This window comes from Protobothrops mucrosquamatus, unplaced genomic scaffold, assembly GCF_001527695.2.
Source record: "Protobothrops mucrosquamatus isolate PMUCROS unplaced genomic scaffold, P.Mucros_1.0 scaffold659, whole genome shotgun sequence".
In the NCBI taxonomy this organism is placed as follows: Eukaryota; Metazoa; Chordata; class Lepidosauria; order Squamata; family Viperidae; genus Protobothrops; species Protobothrops mucrosquamatus.
In genome coordinates this window covers 441,483-462,165 of record NW_015386948.1, presented here as the reverse complement: position 1 = coordinate 462,165, position 20,683 = coordinate 441,483, and the positions used below count along the sequence as shown (strand labels likewise).

At 42.3% G+C, this 20,683-nt stretch overlaps 2 protein-coding genes across 2 annotated transcripts in view; both read right to left on the bottom strand.

Moving 5' to 3' along the window:
* Positions 1–10,387, bottom strand: part of LOC107289244 (phosphatidylethanolamine-binding protein 4-like) — a 56,103-nt gene extending 45,716 nt beyond the window's left edge. The window contains exons 1-3 of the mRNA XM_015817969.1: positions 10,282–10,387; positions 6,897–7,024; positions 6,372–6,504 (exon numbers count right to left, since the gene is read on the bottom strand). Coding sequence (XP_015673455.1) covers positions 6,372–6,504; positions 6,897–7,018 — 255 coding nt within the window. The 5' untranslated portion in view covers positions 7,019–7,024; positions 10,282–10,387. The remainder of the gene's footprint in view (positions 1–6,371; positions 6,505–6,896; positions 7,025–10,281) is intronic.
* Positions 10,388–12,916: 2,529 nt separating this feature from the next.
* Positions 12,917–19,676, bottom strand: GINS4 (GINS complex subunit 4). Its single transcript, XM_015817979.1, has 7 exons — positions 19,596–19,676; positions 18,342–18,428; positions 17,306–17,419; positions 16,445–16,542; positions 15,215–15,303; positions 14,617–14,707; positions 12,917–13,386 (listed from the first exon to the last, which is right to left on the bottom strand). The coding sequence occupies exons 1-7, from the start codon at positions 19,671–19,673 to the stop codon at positions 13,290–13,292; spliced, it is 654 nt and encodes a 217-aa protein (XP_015673465.1). The 5' UTR covers positions 19,674–19,676; the 3' UTR covers positions 12,917–13,289.
* Positions 19,677–20,683: the final 1,007 nt, after the last annotated feature.

Sequence of the window (20,683 nt, the reverse complement as noted above, 5' to 3'; positions counted from 1 at the left end):
AGCTGACACTGACAAGTTCTAGTTTCTATGTCAACTACCAAACAATGAATACCAGGACAAAATGTGCATGTCAAAATGCGTTGAGTACCAAATTCGCTGAGTTTCAAAGCAGTTAAGTACCACTGTGTTAGACTTTGTATAATCCACATTTCTGAGATCAGTCCATCAAGTCCCAAACAGTGTCTCTAATGTTATCCTACTACTTGAGACAGATTTCATGAAAATGGAGGCTAGGGATATGGGTGACCATGCTCAACTTTGGCTCAAACGGTCTTTTTTTTTCTCTTGCCCATTAATAATGAGTGATTTTCAATTTTTTTGAAATTTTATTACCAGTAAATCCAACAGGTACCCTGCTTCCTCTATTTCATACTTAACTAAACTTGAAATAGCTAAACACGAGAGGGATTTAGTCTGGTAGGATGCCATAATATCCTCTCAGCTGGCCTTGAAGGCTGATATAGGAAGATGCCTTATCTGGAGAGACAATCTGCTTATTTGCTACAACATACTGTGTTGCCTGATTTGGTAGCAGCAGGAATCAAAATTCATTGGATGATGATCTGTACCATAAACTAGGCTTGATGAGCAGTTAGTTTACCATATCAGAGTGCTCCGTAATTTGATATAGTCTTCCACACACTGTTTACATTCCCCTACATCCATTTAATGCTCCTATCCCTTATTTTACATTACAGATAGTCCTTGACTTATAACTGATCATTTAACGCAGGGGTCCCCAACCCCCGGTCTGTGTACCGGTACCGGGCCACGGCATGCCAGCAACCAGGCCACACAAACAAGCAAAGCCCCATCCGTGGGATACAGGCAGTACACAAAACCACGCACTCTGTCCGTGGAAAAACCTCTCTCCACGGAACCAGTCCCTGGTGCCCAAAAGGTTGGGGACCTCTGATTTAACGACTGTTCATAGTCACAATGACTTTGGAACGGGTGCTTCACAACTCATAAACTGCTTCCACTCATCATAAGATCTCATGCCAGCCCACCCACCCCTAAACACATTTTGAGCACTTGATAAACTGTTTGCCAAATGCCCTGTGATCATAGCTGAAGACTTTTTAAATTAATTGCCTCTTGATATAAAGTGGGTTAGATATATTTAAATAAATCAATTACTTAAAATCACCATGAACTTGAAATCTCAAACCCATATTTTTCATTTCATTATACTTCTTCCTTTGCCTGATATATGTTTTAAAATATATTATCACATTCTCCAAATCTTAGCACTTTATGTATTTTTTATTGTAATTCAAGAGACACTTGTCTGGAAATTTACCAAGTTATTTGGGAGAAATTAAAAAGTGAGCCACATATAGCTTATAGACAGGAGGTTTATAGATATATTATCCATGCTATGCTCTCTGCTGGCTGACTGAATGTAACAGGCAATGAAAAACCTAGAAGTATTTAATATGTAGAGTCACTTGGGGACACTTGAACAATTACATAGTACATAGTAAAGCAGAAAGATCTTTCATACCTTGTTAACCTCCATCTTTCAGGAAGATTTAGAATCTACCTTGGTGTAACATTTTAATGACCAGATAACCCCCAATATAAATATTTAAGGCCACAGAAGATGCTATTTCAAGAATTGGGTTTTCTTACCATCCATCAATATTCAAATTGCATAGGATTCTTTTCAAAACTTAGCATTTTAGTCATTATAAAATAATCATGACAAATAAAGTAATCTGGCTTTTTGCCATTCTGTTCGGGAACAAAATGAAATCTTTCCCTGAGGAAATTGGAACTATTAAGCCACTGGGGGTTCCTGCTTCTCTTGTCTTGATTGTTTCCTAGGCAGCATCTCTTCCCCTCGTTCCCCAAAGTTATCTGCACATTCCATCACAAAGAATCATTTAGTGTAGTAATCGAGGTGCTAGTCTAGAAACCAGATGACAGTGAGTTCTAGGCCCACATTAGGCAGGAAAGCTAGCTGGGTGACTTTGGGCTAATCACCAGGAGACGGTGAGTTCCAGCCTTGCCTTTGGCTGACTGGTTCTAGTCCTGCCTTAGGTATCAAAGCCAGCTGGAGGACTCTAGGCCAGTGGTTCTCAACCTTTTTAATGCCGTGACCCCCAACCGGTCGTAAGTCGAGGACTAAACCGGTCATAAGTCGAGGACTAATCCGGTCGTAAGTCGAGGACTAAACCAGTCGTAAGTCGAGGACTACCCAGCCAGTCGTAAGTCGAGGACTTTCCCTGCCCGGGAGCGCCGCGCATGCGTAGTTTCGCCCCCTGCGCCGGCTGAGGCGTAGCTGGCAAGCGGCAGAGACGGAGCAGGCCGACCACCAGCTGGCCCAGCTCAAGGGAGGTAAGGCACCCGCCGGAAAAGGGGAAAAAATGGCGGACAGCCTTGCTTGGCGACCCCCGTGAAATGGTCGATTGACCCCAAATGGGGTCGCGACCCATAGGTTGAGAACCGCTGCTCTCTAGGCCATTCACTGTCTCTCTCAGCCCACCCACCTCACAGGGTTTTTGTTGTGGGGAAAACAGGAGGAAGATGGAGTATTATGTATGCTCACTGCCTTGAGTTATATATATAAAAAAGGAAGGATAAAATAACAACAGCAGCAGCAATAGTATTCTGGAACAGCTGAAGCTTCCAAGTATTTTTCAAGGGCAGCCTCATGTAGAGAGAATTTTAGTAGTCCACATGTGAGGTAACTAAGGTAGGAGTGATTGTGGGAAGGGTCTTCTGATCTAGAAATGAGCACAATTGCCACACAGGTCAACGCCTTCTTGCCTTCAGCTTTCACTGGCTCTTCAACTAAGAGCTGAAAGTCTAGCAAGACCCCTAAATTGCACATTAGTTCCATATGGGAAAGTGCAACTCATTCAAATCTAGTCTCTGAATCAGAAAGGTCTATGCACCTCCCAGGGTTCTTTGAAGTTGAAGGTCTGATCACTTTAACAAGTTTCCCGAGAAAAGGAGATCGAGATGGGAGGAAAGTTGCCCCAGACTTGTGGGCCCAGGATTAGTCTCACTTTACAAAGGGCTGCTGCAGTAAGATGCAGTAACCGCAGAAAATAGGTATCTTTATCACCTCAGTATAATCACAGATGTAAACTCTTCTAATCACAAATGTAAACTCTGAATGAGTCTGCTCAATCAGACTTCATCTTTTTCCAATCACACTCTAGGAATCTCTTCTGTTAATTTATCTCCCAGAGCTTCTGGAGAGACCCAGAAGAGCCCTCAAGGCTGACAAATGGGAAAAAATGCATACAGGCAAGCTGATTTAATTCTGCATTACAAAAACACATTGAAACGATGTACAGGCACTGTCATTCCATCAGCCCTAGAGTTATAGCCAGTAATAAATTAGCTCTTAACTGTAGCATAAAACACAGTAGAGAAAAAGGAACCTATACAATACTGTGCCCAAATACTTTCCTAGGATATATAGAGCGGTCCTGAGAAAGGGATTCAAGACCTACACATGTGGAGAGATATTTTTAGGACCTTTAACAACAATCACAAAAAAATACAACAGGCTTTAGTAATATATTCCATAGGGCTGCAAGAGATATAACCTCCCAATTTAACAAAATGACTTTGGGAGTGTGCAAACATCAACTCAAGTACGAAAACAATACTTCTCTCCCTTTCTTTAAATAGCTTGGATTACTGAAATGCAGTCTTTCTGAAAAAGCAGAAGTCTGAGAGATGCCTTGTTGTTGTAAGTGGAAAACATTCCACAACAGAGTTAACTTCAGCATCCCAAGGAAAATTTCATCTGTTATGCAATGTAATGACAAGGACAATAGTGTCATCTAGTGGCTTTTCTCCACTATAATATTGTAAACATTTTACAAGACACCATTCCTGCTCATTCTTAGTCAGAGTATTTCCAGGCTATTAAGGACTTGATGTGGGACTATAAACACACAACCAATCCAACAGTTGAACAGTCCAAATATCCTAGTGGAATTCTTCCTCTATTACAACTGTCCTGACAGCAGATATTCCACTGGAAAGGTTGAAATAAAGCAGTCTCTGATATAGATTTGGTCATTTGGGAGAGGACAAGTGTAACAAGGTATATCCTTCCAGTCTACAGCTACAGTCACATCAATGGGGCAGCATTTTGTCATCCTATACCTCAGGGGTGTCAAACTGGCGGCCCATGGGCCGGATGCGTCATGCGTAGGCCACGCCCACCCCGGCTCCGCAAAGGCAAAAAACATGGTGATACGTCACGATACGTGATCGAGTTTGACAGTTGTGCAATACCTAGATCAATAAATAGCCTCTCCCCATCAATATCCTTATTTTGACTCACTTATTTTGGCCATGTCATATAGGGGAATTCACTGGAGAAAGCAATTCTGTTTGGAAGAGTTAGTGGTAAAAGAAAACCAGGCTTCCAAAGAACATGGTGGCTGGGCACTATCAAAGCTAACACCAGTCAGAGGACAGAAAAATTCAAACAAGCAATATAAGATCGGGAGATGTGGAGAGACCTGGCCCACAGAATCTCTAAGAGCCAGACACAAATGAATGGATAACATCATTATCACATTCCAGGAACAAGTCACATTCCAGTAATTCCACATAGAGAAATTATAATACAGTGGGTACACCTGCCTTTGTGCTTATGATATGTATGCCATCAAAGCTCACTGAGCTTACTACTCTACATATTATTAGTGTGTGGCATTCATTAGTAAACCAATGACTCTTTAATATATCTAGCAGATATATTTATTAAATGTACGTATATACATTGTATATACATATACAAGCAGATATATACATTTATATTAAATTGAATAATATAAATATATATTATTTATCTAAATATAAATAATACATATTTAGTCTGGTTTTTAAAATCTTTTTCTTTGTTTTCTGTTAGTTTCTTTTTTAAAAAAATAAGTTTATACATGGTCTTGTTTAATGGGGAGATATTAGTGTATTTAGGTATTTGTGTGGTATTTGCTTGTTCAGTTGCAGCAACATTATTTACAACTTCCTGAACTGTTTCCTGAAAGGGTGAGTTTCAAGGCCTTCAAAGTTTTCCAAACTAAAGCAGGTCTTAGATTAATGTTGTTTGCTCTCACCACAGGAGACCATTACCTTCTTATAGTCACACTGTGACCGTACACCTGCTCACCCCCTCATTGTAGACACATTTTTGTGGTTAGGAAAGAAGGCTTTCTTCAAATTGACTGGGCTTGGTAATGACCACAAGCAGAGAAAAGTTTGCTCAAGACTGCTTGGAAAATTCTATGGAGAAAAGTGCAGTATAAACCACTGTTGGATGGGTCACATTCAGAGATAATCATGCTATACTTGCTGCCTGACCCTGAAGAGATAAAATGTGATGTAATGGAACAGTAATAATCCATAATGGTAAGATTACAATCCTTTCTGCTTCTGTCTGCTTTTAGGATGTCTCACAATTTCTGACAGTTGAACATGAGGTCCTGGAACTCCAGAGTCTGCATAGGAAGGAGCTAAGATTTTACATGATTGACAACACATATCCTGAGAAATATAGTATCTGAATTTACAACTACAATTGAGCCCAGAATTTATGTTGCTAAGTGAAAAATTTGTTAAGTGTGTTATGCCCCATTTTATGACCTTTTGTGCCACATTTGTAAAGTGTATCACTGCAGCTGTTAAATTAGTAACATAGTTGTTAAGTGAATCTAGCTTCCCCATTGACTTTGCTTGTCAGAAAGTCTCAAAAAATGATCACATGACCCCAGGACACTGCAACTGTCATAAATATAAACTAGTTGTCAAGCATCTGAATGTAAATCGTGACCCTGAGGATGCTGCAATGGTTATAAGTGTGAAAAATGGTCATTGTCATTTTTTTCAGTGCCGTTGTAACTTCAAACCGCCACTAAAGGCTTCTCTCTTATAACATTTAGGATGAGGTGGATAGGGATCACACTCTGTAATATATCTATATTATAGAGTGTGATCCCTATCCATCTCATCCTAATTTTTATAAGAAAGAAGCCTTATCAGTCAAAGTTAATACAATGCCAAGTCACTTGTCTTAAACCAGAGAAATGAATGAATACAAAGAAGCATAAAATAATCCAGCCATAGGGTGGAGGACAAATCATGCTGAAGATAATCCCACTACATCCTACTAACCATTATGCAATGACACATGTAGGGGTTCATTTGTGTGTGTATGCATATACATTCAAACACAGATACATGCTATAGAGGAACATCCCAAAGCATACATTTTTTTTGCAGATGTGATTATAGGCAGTGTTAAGAAAAAAGAGCAATGTATGAAAATGAATGAAAATATCTAACTGCCTTCAGAAATGTCTGCATAAAACGACATACAGTAGTTAAGTTCTTACCATATCTGCCTGATGATATCTAACTTCAGGGCTGATCCATTCCTTGCTGATCCGTTTACGATAGGCATTGCACTTTGGAATATATGTACAGCCAACATCTCCCAGTTCTGGATAGAAAATTTCTAGACTCCCTCTGTCAGAAATCGAACATAAAAGTCAATTTCTAGGACCATGTTAATATCTTACCGCAAAAATATATTACAATTTTTGGCACTTTTTGAAGGATATTTATTCCTATGGTTTTTATATTTGCAATTTAATAATAATAATAGTAGTAGTAAAGTTGGAAGGGACCTTGGAGGTCATCTAGTCCAATTTCTATTTTTATATTTTCTGTTTTAATTATTATTATATGCACTGCCCAGACTTGCCTTCGGTAAGATGGGCAATTATATACATTTGATTAATAATTAAATCTGAAAATGTTACTGATGTTGTATAAAATATTTGCTTTATGGATGTCGTGGTCACGATGAATGGAAATTGGTATAAAATGCCTACACTTATAAAGGAATATGAGCTTACCTACAAAATGTTTTGTCCTCCCTGTCCAGTTTTCTAAAGATGCATTCTTCCATTTGGACAGTCTCTTGTAAGATAATTAAAAGAAAAGAAACTGCCAGAAAATAGGAAACCAGAGGCTTCATCTTGTCCTGCCAAAAACAAAATAGTGAAAAGTTAACAGATTTCCCCCAAACACAACTGTATTGCAAATCTTCCTATACTTTTGCAAATTATTTTAGGCAATTATTTCCAAATTCTATTGTTAAAGGAGCCCCTCATTTTTACAGATGGGAGCTAACAGCTGTCATATGATCTGCCCTCCAACATCTCTACCGGACTGTTTTGAAAGACAGCGGTGGGATAATGGCGAGGGAAATCTGGGTTCAAGTCCCTCATCATTTACCGGTTAATCCCCCTCAGCCTGATCCACCTCACAGGGTTGTTTTGGGGGGTAAGAAACTAAAGAGGTGCTGGAGCACCTGAATGAAAAGCTGGATACGAATGTAATAAATAAATACATAAATAAAGTAAACAAGGCCTCCTAAGATCATGTCTGCCTCTTCTCCCTCCCCTTCCCCCCCCCCAACCTCCGGTTTGCAATTTGACACCTAGTATTAAAAAAAGCTTTCAAAAACTCACTCGGGCACTTCATGTACCCAAAGTTAAAAGGCAAATGGTGTGCATTGGAAGGTTAAATATGTGGGCATTTCAAAGGGTGGAACGTTTTGTTCTCCCCTCACAAGAGAAACATTTTGCTCAGAATATTATCTGGGAGATAATTTCATTTTCAATGGAGGTCAGCTGAAAAAAAAAAGAGGATTGTTTTCCACCCTCCCTGAAGAAAAGCCATTCTGCTCTGAGTAGGGTTGCCAGGTCTGCTTCCAAAAAATAGCAGACAAGCGGGGGGGGGGGGGGGGTTAAGTAGTAAAAAAAAGTAGACTGTACAGCTTTAGATTACGTACCATTTCATCATAAAGCTTTTGAATAAAAAAAATGTCCACTATTTTGTGAAAAAAAATAGTGAACATAATGTGAAAAAAGTGGACTGTCCACTCAAATAGTGGATACCTGGCAACCCTGAGCAAAGATGGTGGCAAACACATAATTTCCCTCCTTTTCTCCTCAGAATTCTCCCCTCATCTTCGCCTCATCATGGAGGGTCTTCCTCTTGCTTGCTCAGCTCAGCAGCGTCCACAGGTGTGATCGGGGGAAAAAAAAATCAAGATAACAGCTGTGATGTGCAATGCAGCTCCATTTTGATTTTTTTATTAACCAGACTTCCAAACAAATTTAATAAATATCCTGCCCTTTCCAAAATAACAGCCAGAGGTGCCATGGCCTTTAAATGCTGTTGTTTCCTTTTGTTTATGTTACTCAGTTTCTCTTAATCTGTGGTTAGATCTAGAAACTTGTATCGATATGTCTTCTTTGTGTTACAGGATGTGATGTTTCCAATTTCAGATTGTTTTGGAGTAATGGACTAAAAGAGCCACAAAGGTTTTGCTGTGTACATACCAAAAAGGATTTGAACTTTGCAGTTGGTATTGGGCGGAAAGCTGGAGGCTGAGAGTTCAAGTCCCATCTTAGCCATGAAAGCCAGCTGAGTGACTTTGAGTTAGTCACTCTCTCTCTCAGCCCAACTTGCCTCACAGGATTTATTTTATTTTATTTTATTATTTAGCCTCCCATCTCGCTACAAGTCAATTCTGACAATATCTTATTTCAAAAATTGCAGCCAAATATAACAGCCACGGCAATTTGAAGGAGGGGAGCAGTGTTCTTTGAATACAGCAAATGAAAAGAATAATAAAAAATAATAAAATAATAAAAATATTTTACATAATAAAAATAATAAAAATATAAAATAACAAAAATAAAGCTAATGAAAAGTAGGGCTAGGAGTGACATGATAGCACTTTTCCAATATTTGAGGGGCTCCTATCAAGATGAGGAGCGAAACTATGTTCCAAAGCACCAAAAGGCAAGACAAGAAACCACGGTTGAAACACGGGAGAGAAGAAATTTAAAACTAAGGAGAAATTTCCTAACAGTAAGAACAATGAACCAGTGGAATGGTTGCCTTCAGAAGCTGTGAACGCTCCAACACTGGAAGTTTTTAAGAAGAGACTGGACAACCATTTGTCTGAAATGGTATAGGGCAGGGGTGGGACACCTTGGCTCTTTTATGACTCGTGGACTTCAACTCCCAGAGTTCCTGAGCCGGCATGGCTCAGCTTGGAAACCTCTCCCTTTCCCCTCAGCATGGCTGGCTCAGGAACTCTGGGAGTTGAAGTCCACGAGTCATAAAAGAGCCAAGGTTCCCCACCCCTGGTATAGAGTCTCCTGTTCTAGCAGGCAGTTGGATTAGAAGATCTCTGAGGTGCCTTCCAACTCTATTGTCCTATGTTCTATCTTCTTACTGCCACTAACTGACATGTTGGCACCAATTCTTAATTCTTAGAGAACCAGATTAGTCTACTGGTTAAGACACCAGCCTAAAAAGCAGCCTTGCCTTAGCCACAACAGCCAACGGGGTGACTTTGTGCCAGTCACTCTCTCTCAGCCCAGCCCACCTCACAAGGTCGTTTTGTTGTGGGGAAATTAGAGGAGGATGTGTTGGACATGTTTGACCCCTTGAATTATTGGTAAAAATAATAAACGTGGGATCCAAATAAACACACTGGCCCATCAATAATTCTATCACTAGTTTGAGTCATGCACAGAGGAAATGGGTGTCACTTCTGGATGGAAGTGCACAGGGCCGGATTATCAGAATAGCTTCTGGGCGAAATGGGCATATACATTTAATAAATCAGTAAGATTACTAATCCTGCCTCCAGAAGCGGTGAATGCCCCAACACTGGAAGTTTTAAAGAAGAGACTGGACAGCCATTTGTCTGAAATGGTATAGGGTTTCCTGCCTGAGCAGGGGTTGGACTAGATGACCTCCAAGGTCCCTTCCAACATTAATAATAATAATAATAATAATAATAATAATAATAATAATAATAATAATAATAATAATAATAATAATAATAATAATAATAAAGTTGGAAGGGACCTTGGAGGTCATCGAGTCCAACCCCCTGCCCAGGCAGGAACCCTACACCATTTCAGACAAACGGCTGTCCAGTCTCTTCTTAAAAACTTATTATTATTGTCTTCCACTCACTGAATGCACCTGGAGCCTTCTTCCAGTTGGCCCCATGATAGCATATTAGGACAAAACAGGTAGAACTTTTTTTTCCCGCCAACAGCAGTAGGATTTATATTTTCTGCTTCCTAATGGGCGTGGAAGAACTGCAGGCTTAAATCCCCGTTCCCTATGCCCTACTAAAGCAAACAGACTTGACTTCGGATAAACTTAAAAGAGGGCGCTAGCGTGGGAAAATCCCCCGTTACCTACGTGCGAAGAGTCAAAGTCAAAATCCCAAGTTCAGGGCAAGTTTTCCCCGCTACGAGCCAGCGAAGAATGCCCGCCGCTGCGCAGCTGCCCCTCAATTAGCCCACCGGGCCGTAAAATCACCTGACGGACAGGTGGCAGGTGCAAAGGAGAGGCGGGGACAATCATAATGCAAGGCGGCGGCTGATTGGGCCTTGTGGCCGTTGGCGAGAAGTTCTGATCTTTCCTCCGGCCCCCGCCGGACCAGCAAACCGGACGTGGAAGGCCGGGCTTGTTTGATGTGGAGCCGAGTCTTTAGGCTGCAATTCCAGCTGCATGCAGCTGGAAAACGGTGGGAAAAGGAGGTGGGATTTTAAGAAAAGCGTTGGGTCATCTCCATTAGATGCCGGTCAAGAGACGGTTAAAGCTTATTTTCCAGCCGGGTTGGGCGTAGGCTAGACGTCGTAGCTGATTGCATTTTTATTTTTTATTAAAAGTTCTGCACCGCCCATCTCACTTAAGCACAGGAACTCTGGGGCCGTTCACAATAACGTGCCTACACTTGCTGTTTTCCATCTAAATTGAACTCCGATTCAAAGAGCCATTTATTTAATGAATAACCGATAGGGATGAAGAAAGGAGCAAGCTGTACCGAAAACTGCTTGAGCAGATAATTTAAACAGCTTCCTGTATTGCTGCTTCCACTATATACCATAGGATACTTTATCGAAAATGACAAGGACCTTTATTTCAAAGAGCCGGAAATAGGTAGTTAACAGATCCCAAAAAATTGAAACTGTAAACAGCAGGGAATTGTTATTTGTTATACTTATATCGACATATATTTTACCATCAAGGCTGCAATTCATCAGGGAAGCACCAAAGGGCAATATTTGGATATTCAGTACTTTGCCCTATTTTCCTGAGGACATGATACTTTAATGAGCAGTATATATTAAATGCATTGGCCTAAAGAAGCAGTATAACATATCAGTAGTAGTACATGGTCCTGTTTTTCCTAAAGAAAGATTTGATGTAGTGGTTAAAGCACCAGGCTGGAAACCAGGACACTGTGAGCTCAGTCTTGGAAGGAAACAAGGCACTAGTCCAGAAGGCAACGACTCAACAGTACAAACAAGAAAATATCCAGGCCACAAAATGGTATTATGTCCTATTAATTCCATTATATTGCCTATTTCATCCAAAGCATACAATACCTCATTCAGCCACGGGGGGCACTATTTATTTTTCATTACATTACACTACTTATTCTATATAGGCCTAATTAATGGAACCGATAACGAAATTCTGGCCCATGAAATATTTCAGCACAACACTGTCTTCTGTGAATTTTGGAATCTCAAGGTCAACTATGTAGAACAATATGATCACTTGAGTTTAACGGAAGTAAACCCAAAGGATCTTCAAACTGGAATTTATGCCATTTAAGTCTTGCATTGACTCCCACTAGCAGTTTTGAACTGGGAGATGATGCTATTTGTAGATTCACTCCTATTGTTTCTGAGTTACATCCAAAAGTTATACACAACCACATTGCCCAAATAGGAAAATACTGCATGTTAAAACCTCTTGAATAGATGTTTCCGCTCAGTTCATTCATGCATTTCTTACAGCTGCTTTCCTGAGCCTGATGCTTAGGTTTGTGTTAAATTATTTTTCCCCCCTCTTCTCCATGAACATTTCAGCAACCCCCATCATCCCCTGACCTGCCTCCCTCTTGTACATTCTCTGGGTACAACACAATGGACTTGTGGAAGATGGGGGAAACTGCAGGATAGAATCAAGATCACGTGAAGTATTAATACCACTTTACAATGCCTTGGTAAGGCCACACTTGGAATACTGCATCCAGTTTTGGTCACCAGGATGTAAAAAAGATGTTGAGACTCTTAGAAAGAGTGCAGAGAAGAGCAACAAAGATGATCAAGGGACTGGAGGCTAAAACATATAAGAAACAGTTGCTGGAATTGGGTATGTCTAGTTTAGTGAAGAGAAGGACGAGGGGGGACATGATAGCAGCGTTCCAATATCTCAGGGGCTGCCCCAAAGAAGAGGGAATCAAGCTATTTTCCAAAGCGCCTGAAGGCAGGACAAGAAGCAACGGGTGGAAACTAACCAAGGAGAGAAGCAACCTAGAACTAAGGAGAAACTTCCTGACGGTTAGAACAATTAACCAGTGGAACAACCAGAAGCAGTGAATGCGCCAACACTGGAAGTTTTTAAGAAGAAACTGGACAGCCAGTCCGAAATGGTATAGGGTTTCCTGCCTGAGCAGGGGGTTGGACTAGATGACCTCCAAGGTCCCTTCCAACTTTATCATTATTATTATTATATCTGCCAAGAGACTGAGGGAGTGTAGTGTGTGATACAATTGTGCATAACTTAGCATTCATCTGCAATTTTGTCACCAAGGTCCCTGATGCTTCCTGCCGATTTTCTTTAATGCTGCAATGAAAGCACTAAAAATTCATTTTTTTAAGGAGCTACAGGGGGAGACACGCCTCTTTCCCTCAAACCCTCCTTCCCCCAAATTAAAAAAAACCTCAACAGCTTCAGACTGGCCTGTCCGGTGACCTTCCTGCCATGATTGGCAAAAAATGTTCTCCCAGACAATAAAATTGCCCACTCTTTGCTGTACAATGACATATTTTCATTCCATTGCTTGAACCTGGCCCTTCCAGAACAGGCCTACTGCCACCTGCTAGACAGGTAAATGATATGCCCTTTGAGCAGCCCAATTGTTGAATTACAGCATTTCACTTCCCAAATCTTTTCTCCAATGCTTTTCTCCTTCTTTGGTGTGGATAGGACCCCATTTTCCAGGGATGGGATTGTACACCATTGTTTCAGCAGCACTAACAGTCATTCAGGCATCTGAGGCTGGAATCAAACCGGCTGAATTGAATTTCCAAGGTTAGACACGAGGGATCGTCGAGCACGGGCTCTCCAGGCACAGAGATCCGTCTTACGATTGGTATCTTGGCAAAACGGCCTCGGTAAATCCACCTGATCTAAATGAGCTGAACTGCCCCAGAGGCCACCAAGGGAGCAATTGTCTTGTAGCGGATCAAATGTTGGGAGTTTTCATCCAAGTCAATCACGTAGTCTCTGAAAAGAGACAAAAGGACAGTAAAAATAGACTGTTCTTGTCATTCTATACACACTTATTCGTTCGACTTATCTCTCAGCTTTCTCCCAGCTCAGTTTCTACAAATAATACATTTTTCTTTCCATTTTTTCTTCCTGCTACAATAGCGTTGATTTGGGGGGAGGGGGAACAGCAATTATCTCCCTGGGATCTTTGGGGGGTTAAATAAGCCCATCTAAATGTCATGGAGAAAAAGCAACTTTAACACACAAAGAATTAATTTAGGGTTTCCGTTTTTCCTCCTTTTTTTATGCCGGGCAGCCTTTTGGAAGCGAGAACTGTTCAAGGGCAGAGCTAGAAGAAAAGCTCAATGTTATAAATGTAGCTTTAATGCGTTTCAAATGAAATTAAATCCAGCACTATTGTTAACAGGAGGCGAACCTTTTCTGCCGTGGTACCTGCCCTTTGGAAGATCATTTTCCCCCACCCCAAGTAAGATTGGCCTCAACGCTATTGATCTGCCAGAAAACCCTGTCAGCAAACTTGGGGATCCCATGAAAATAAGGAGCCCCCAGATGGCTATTGATTGTAAGTAGGATTTTGAATGAGTCTATTTGTTTACAGTTTTTAACTTATTTTAATGTTTTCAATAGGTCTGTTTTAATCTTATCTGAATTGTGTGTGCTAGCCAGAGTCACGTGCATGAGTAGCGACATGGAATTTAATAAAATAAAAGCAATAATTTAATGATTTTTATCCCACTCCTTTTCACATCCTTAATATTCCCCCTCTCTTATTAAAAGTGAAAGGGGAGATCTGGCAGCAGTTCCAGGCCCCCCGTCTAAACTTTGGAGAGAGGTTTTCTGTGGATCAAGGTGGAGTCAGAGGTTGCCCCGATCTTTCCTCTGGCTGACTGACCTTTTGCAAACAGTAAGACTGAATCCATCTACACCAAACATTATAATGAAAGTCTGGGATCCCTTTTTTTATAACTGCCTTCATTCATGAGATCCCTTTGCTTGAATATGCATTGGAACATCTAACTTGCACCAAAAATGGGAAATTTCGACGATCGGACGAGCATCTTTCAGGAGTACCAAATATGTGAGGGCTAAGAGGAAAGAGGGGTAGAGAGAAAAACTGTTCTGGTGTCTTAAAAATCTTGTTGACCAATCAAAAACCCAGTAGGCCCAGCCGATGCCATTTTCTAGCTATTATCTTTTCTCTTTATTGCCAACAGAATTTCCAACCTCTGCTCATCATGCTCCGGATCCACCATTATATTTTCCTGTCTCTCCTTCACTCTCAAGAAGACGAAGGCATCCAGGTTGGGCTTGGGAACTGCCAAGAAAGATCAGAGAGGATTAAGAAAAAAGTTCTCCTCAGCAGCATTTAGAAAGATCTCATACCATAATATATGACAACACTAAAGTCTGCTAAGCAACATTTCTTCAGCCACCATGTTTGTGCAGGCGTATTGTTTTAGAACAGAAACTTGTGTATATTTATCGTGGTTTTTATTATCGCCTGTTCACCGCCCTGAGTCCCATAGGGGAGATAGGGTGGTATATAAATTCAATTAATAATAATAATAATAATAATAATAATAATAATAATAATAATAATAATAATAATAATAATAATAATAATAATAATAATAATAATAATAATTGTTATTATCAGCAGCAGAGAGGATGTTTTCCAAGGCCTGCTTCTCCCCGTGTTTGGCCCAAAGGTCCAGCCCCCCCATCTCTTTCAGGGTTGTCATCTACAGCTCTCTAGCTGCTCATGGGCCTAAGGGGTGGGCCTTGACTGAAGGTAAACTGCCCTTTCTGCGTTCTTCCTTACCGGCCTTGAGGAACTCAACTTTCTGAAGGTTTGGGGGCATATGTCTCAGTGCAATGTTCTTGAGATGATTCTCTGTGTTTGCCATGTACCTGAAAAGAAGAAATTGTTTCATTGTAAAAAAAAAAAAAAAAGGAAGGATGAGGCTTCCTATTTCACTTAGCTATGCAGACTGACAAAATGGACCTAGGTATTTGCAAGACCGCCTCCTACCAAACACCTCCCTTCGACCAGTCCGCTCCCACAGAGAGGGCCTCCTTAGAGTGCCGTCGGCCAGACAATGCCGGCTGGCGACCCCCAGGGGGAGAGCCTTCTCTGTGGCAGCTCCTGCCCTCTGGAATGACCTACCCCACGACCTACGTACAGTTGTGGACCTGCACCTTTTTCGCCGAGCCCTGAAGGCCCATCTATTCCGTGCGGCCGGCCTGGCGTAGTTTGATTATGTTTTAGTGGGGGTTTTGTATGGGGTACTTTTAGAGCAGGCCTGTTATTTAATTTGATTTTAGAACAGAAACTTGCGTATATTTATCGTGGTTTTTATTATTGCCTGTTCACCGCCCTGAGTCCCGTAAGGGAGATAGGGCGGTATATAAATTCAATAAATAATAATAATAATAATAATAATAATAATAATAATAATAATAATAATAATAATAATAATAATAATAATAATAATAATAATAAAAATGCAATTACAATTAAAGAAACAGAATACTGGAGGCAAGTGTTCGCTCCTCTGTGCCCTAACTACCATTCCCCCCCCCACCCGCCCTGAGGGCCACGTAGAATGATTGTTCCTACAACTATCAACTTCTACTTTGAAGTTTCTTTGTTGTACAAACTATAAAAGTAAATTTAAGCCTTTGTTCTGGGGTCCTTTCTCTAAAGCGGGGGTCCCCAATCTTTTGGGCACCAGGGACCGTTTCCGTGGAGAGACGTTTTTCCGCGGACCGGAGGGGGCGTGGTTTTGTATGCTGCCTGCATCCCGCGGATGGGGCTTTGCTTGTTTGTGCGGACTGGTTGCTGGCATGCCGTGGTCCGGTACCGGTCCACAGGCCAGGGGTTGGGAACCCCTGCTCTAAAGGGAATCCTTTTTAATTGAAACATTTCAAATAAATAATAAATTAAATGGCCTTCCTTGTTTTGGTTGCCCAATTGGGGTCCAGCATACTGAGGCACGTACCTAGAACACATATTTGGTCTCTCTCCCCACCCCCCCAACTCTTTACTCACTCTTTGGCAAAGGCAAACTCTTCTGGGGACAGGATGGATGGATCTCCTTCTGCCCGAGTCTTTTCCTTCTCTAGGACATGGGGGAAATATTTCTCAATCTTTCAAAGGAAATAAACAACAAAGGTAAGAATAGACAGTCACTTCTGCATCTCTTGTTCCTCTGTCATTATTGATTTCCTTGGCTAATGTCCCTTTGCTCCAAATCTTTGGGTTCAAGGAATCTACCACTTGCAAGGCTATCCCTGAATATGTAGTTAGTACAAGGAAGAGTCATAGAAAACAGCCACCACCAAGAATTGAATTGAGAGTCAATTTGGCGTAGTAGTTTAAGGAGCTGGTCTTATGCTGGCTAGGGAATTCTAGGAGCTGAAGTTCACAACTTGCCAAGATTAGACAGCCCCACTGTAGTCCATTTGGACTTCCTACATTGATCCATCTCTTCTAGCCTCCCAGACTAGAGTTGGGTTCACTTGCCTAAACCAACTGGTTTAGGCATACAGTAGCCCGCATTCACCTAGTTTACTGTGACCAAATTAACCATATCCTGGCTTTATACACTGGCACAACAAATGTTAGGACTCGGATTACTTCAACTCAGTTTGTTGCGTGAATCTAGTCCAGGTCAGATTCCTTTGAAAAAAAATCATCAATTATTACTAGACAATTTAGCAACCTGCAAAATGAAATCCACCAGTTGCATTGATGCAACTATCCTGAGATGTTTAATAGGGACTGAAATGCTAGGAAAAAAACGATGAGCATTTGGCTGCTACCTTAAAAACAGGCCAAGAGCAATTCTAAATGCTTCTGCTATTCACCAGCTCCCTGGGGTGTTTAATTAAGCCCTAGTTGGGTCATTACCTTGCGAAGTCGGCAGCGCAAGTAACTGCTAAGAACATAACGGATTCTTTCCACTTCCATGCGATGAATACTAATTTTTAAGTCCCCTTGTTTGGCTCGTTTCAAATTCTCTTCCTATGGAACAAATAACAACAATAAAAAAAACCATTGCAGTTTTTCAATAGACCAGGGATTCTCAAATTTTATTACCAAGACCTTTGAAAATGATTGGATTGGATTTGCTCCCTTTGAAACAAATTTACTACAAGTAGTCCCCAACTTATGACAATTGAGCCCCAAATTATTGTTGTTGAGTTTTCCCCATTTTATGACCTTTTTCTGCAGTAAATCGTTGTAGTTGTTAAGTTAGTGACTCTGTCTTCCTCACTGACTTTGGAAGGGGTGATCACATCATCCCAAGGACACTGCAATCACTATAAATATGAACCGGTTGCCAAGCATCTGGATTTTGATCACCTGTCCCTGTGGCTGCCACAAGAGTGTGAAAAGCAGTCATAAGCCACTGTTTCAGTACTGTTGTAGCTTGGAAAGGCCATTCAATGAATGGTTGTAAGTCAAGGACTACCTGTACTCACTAAAAGATACGCAACTTTCATCCTACTCTTAACCCACCCCACCCGCTTGATCACTTGCCACTCCTTCGCCCTACAGTAGGTCAGCAAACAGGAGTAGCAGCTAATCCCAAGAGTAGCAAAGTCAAGAGTTCAGACCCAACTGGAAAAAGGAGATCTTTGAAGCTCCTAATTCTCAGTGCTGTGAGGCAAGACGGCCTGTTAAGGCATACCAGCAGACGCTCTGCAACAGAAGTGAATGCCAAAAGCAGCATCACTCCAATGTGATGCAAGGTCCACCTCCATTGTGTATGTTTTGTGACATTACAAGAACCAAAAGAGCAGAGGTTGCACTGTACTGGTGTGACATTATCCTTACGGAGAATTTTTCCAAAAGAGGGTTATTGGCTGGAACAGGAGTGGCCCCTGGACGCCCTCCCGAACCAAGATCAGTTGTGTTGTGTTTACCTCTTCTGATGTCTTACCATGTGTTCAAGTTGCTCCATGACACAATCAACAATTTCTGTTTTGCTTTCTAGCAGTTCGGGGGCAAACTTCTCATTCATCCAAGCCTGAGAATAACAGAAGATGGGCGTCATGGTTACCATCTGAAAACATTTTCCTGGTCCTCACAATGCTCTGAATGTTATGTTCCCAGCTCTCCAATGCTTTTGTTACGGTCCTAGGTTGGTCCCTTCTTCTCAATGGCTGATCAATAGCTCCCATCCTCTCTGACTACTATATTCTGAATGGAAGAGGGCTTGTAAAGTAACCCTCTAGACGCCTCCAAGCACACCACAGCCTCCTGTCCATCACTGTCTCCCGGAGTCTACCCAAACTCATGCCAACTGTGTCGATGACACTATATTAATACCACTTTACAAGGCCTTGGTAAGGCCACACTTGGAATCCTGCATCCAGTTTTGGTCACCACGATCTAAAAAAGATGTTAAGACTCTAGAAAGAGTGCAGAGAAGAGCAACAAAGGTGATCAGGGGACTGGAGGCTAAAACATATGAGGAATGGCTGCTGGAATTGGGTATGTCTAGTTTAACGAAGAGAAGGACGAGGGGGGACATGATAGCAGCCTTCCAATATCTCAGGGGCTGCCCCAAAGAAGAGGGAGTCAAGCTATTCTCCAAAGCACCGGAAGGCAGGATGGAAACTAATCCAGGAGAGAAACAACCTAGAACTAAAGAGAAACTTCCTGAAAGTGAGAACAATTAACCAGTGGAACTACCTGCCTCCAGAAGCGCTGAATGCTCCAACACTGGAAGTTTTTAAGAAGAGACTGGACAGCCATTTGTCCGAAATGGTGTAGGGTTTCCTGCCTGAGCAGGGGGTTGGACTCGATGACCTCCAAGGTCCCTTCCAACTTTATTATTATGATTAAGGGGGGAAAAATTGGGAGCGCCATCCAAAACCGCGGCTTCTTGAACGGCCGCTTGTAAACGCAAACCGGACAGCTCGGGCTGCCACCAACCGGCTCAGCCCGGGCCAGTTGCGTGCCAGCTGCATTCCCACGGCTTAGGGATTTCACACGACCTTCACACAACTGGCAAGCTTTCCCTTCTTCCCGCGTCTTGCACTCAGCCGGGCGCGCGCTGCTAAAACCGGCCGGCCGCCTTCGAGGGGAAACGAGCCGGGTTGAAACCCGAGCCGCGCCGGACGGACCCCGGGCTCGTCTGAAAAGGAACGGAGGGGTCCCGAAGACCTTCCGGGGGCGGGGGGGGCCTCACCTCCTCCAAGCTGCAGATCAGCTGGGCCGGCGTGAGCACCACCTCGTCGCTGCCCGCATCCGAATCCGGCTCCGCCATTCCCACGGGCGCGCCGGGCTCCCGCGTTTCCCGCCACCGCTCGCTGACGTCAGAGCCTCGCTCCAAGAGGCGGGATCCCCCGGCCCCCACCGGGCGGGGAAATCCCCTTGGCCCCGCCCCTTTTTTCCTCTTAAAGGAACCGCCGGCGGGACACGCGCTCGACTTCGTAACGTGGGAGCGGGGAGAGGCTCCCGTCGACCGGCCGGGGCCTTGGGCGTTTTGCCTGGTGTGTCTCGCCCGCGAGGCGGCTGCGGGAGCCCAGCTTGGGCGCCCCCGAGACGTGGTTGTGATCTACGAAGCGGAATAACGGAGTTAGAGGGGACTTTAGAGGTCTTCTAGTCCAGCTCCGTAGTCAAGAAGCAGCAGTCCCAACCCAGCCTTATTGTAACTCCCTGTAAGGTCCCTGGCCCTTCCTTGAATTTGAGATACCGTTATCAATCTAATCAGATAATCCAGGGGTCTTCCAATTTGGCCCTTTGATGACTTGTGGACTTCAACTACCAGAATCCCTCAGCCAGCTTGCCTGGCTGAGGGATTCTGGGAGTTGAACTCCACAAGTCATCCAAAGGCCAAGTTTGAAGACCCCTGTCTTAAAGTAAGGGAAGAAGTCCTTGGGTTCTCACATATGAATCATGAACACACAATGAACTTATTGGTATCACTGTTATGATTATTATGACTCTAGTTTTTCATGTATCCCGAGGTCTTCTTCATCCGAGACAATTTTTTTGTGTGTCTAATCTAAAAAAGCCATACTTTCTCTCCTTCCTCCTGCCCATGTGGAACGACTTTCCACAAGATAGGGTGTGTGTGTGTGTGTGCCAATTATTTGTACAAGCTAGTATGACATGAAATGGATCATCCTATTTGTATGTAACTAAGGCTGTCATTAAAATACTAATGCTCAAGATGTCATTTAAGAGTTATTGCACAATGATGACTATGTGCACTGCCATCTTCAGATGACTAGCGTAAACCCTGCTTTGCTTTACTATCAGAATTAAAGACCT

What these genes read in the sequence shown, in the direction of transcription:
- GINS4 (XM_015817979.1), bottom strand. Translation starts at nt 19,673, where the DNA reads ATGGCGGAGCCGGATTCGGATGCGGGCAGCGACGAGGTGGTGCTCACG. An exon ending in TGATCTGCAGCTTGGAGGAG is followed by an intron (nt 18,429 to 19,595) that starts GTGAGGCCCCCC and finishes TGTTATTCTCAG; the next exon opens with GCTTGGATGAATGAGAAGTT. An exon ending in GAGTTTGCCTTTGCCAAAGA is followed by an intron (nt 15,304 to 16,444) that starts GTGAGTAAAGAG and finishes TCTTCTTTTCAG; the next exon opens with GTACATGGCAAACACAGAGA.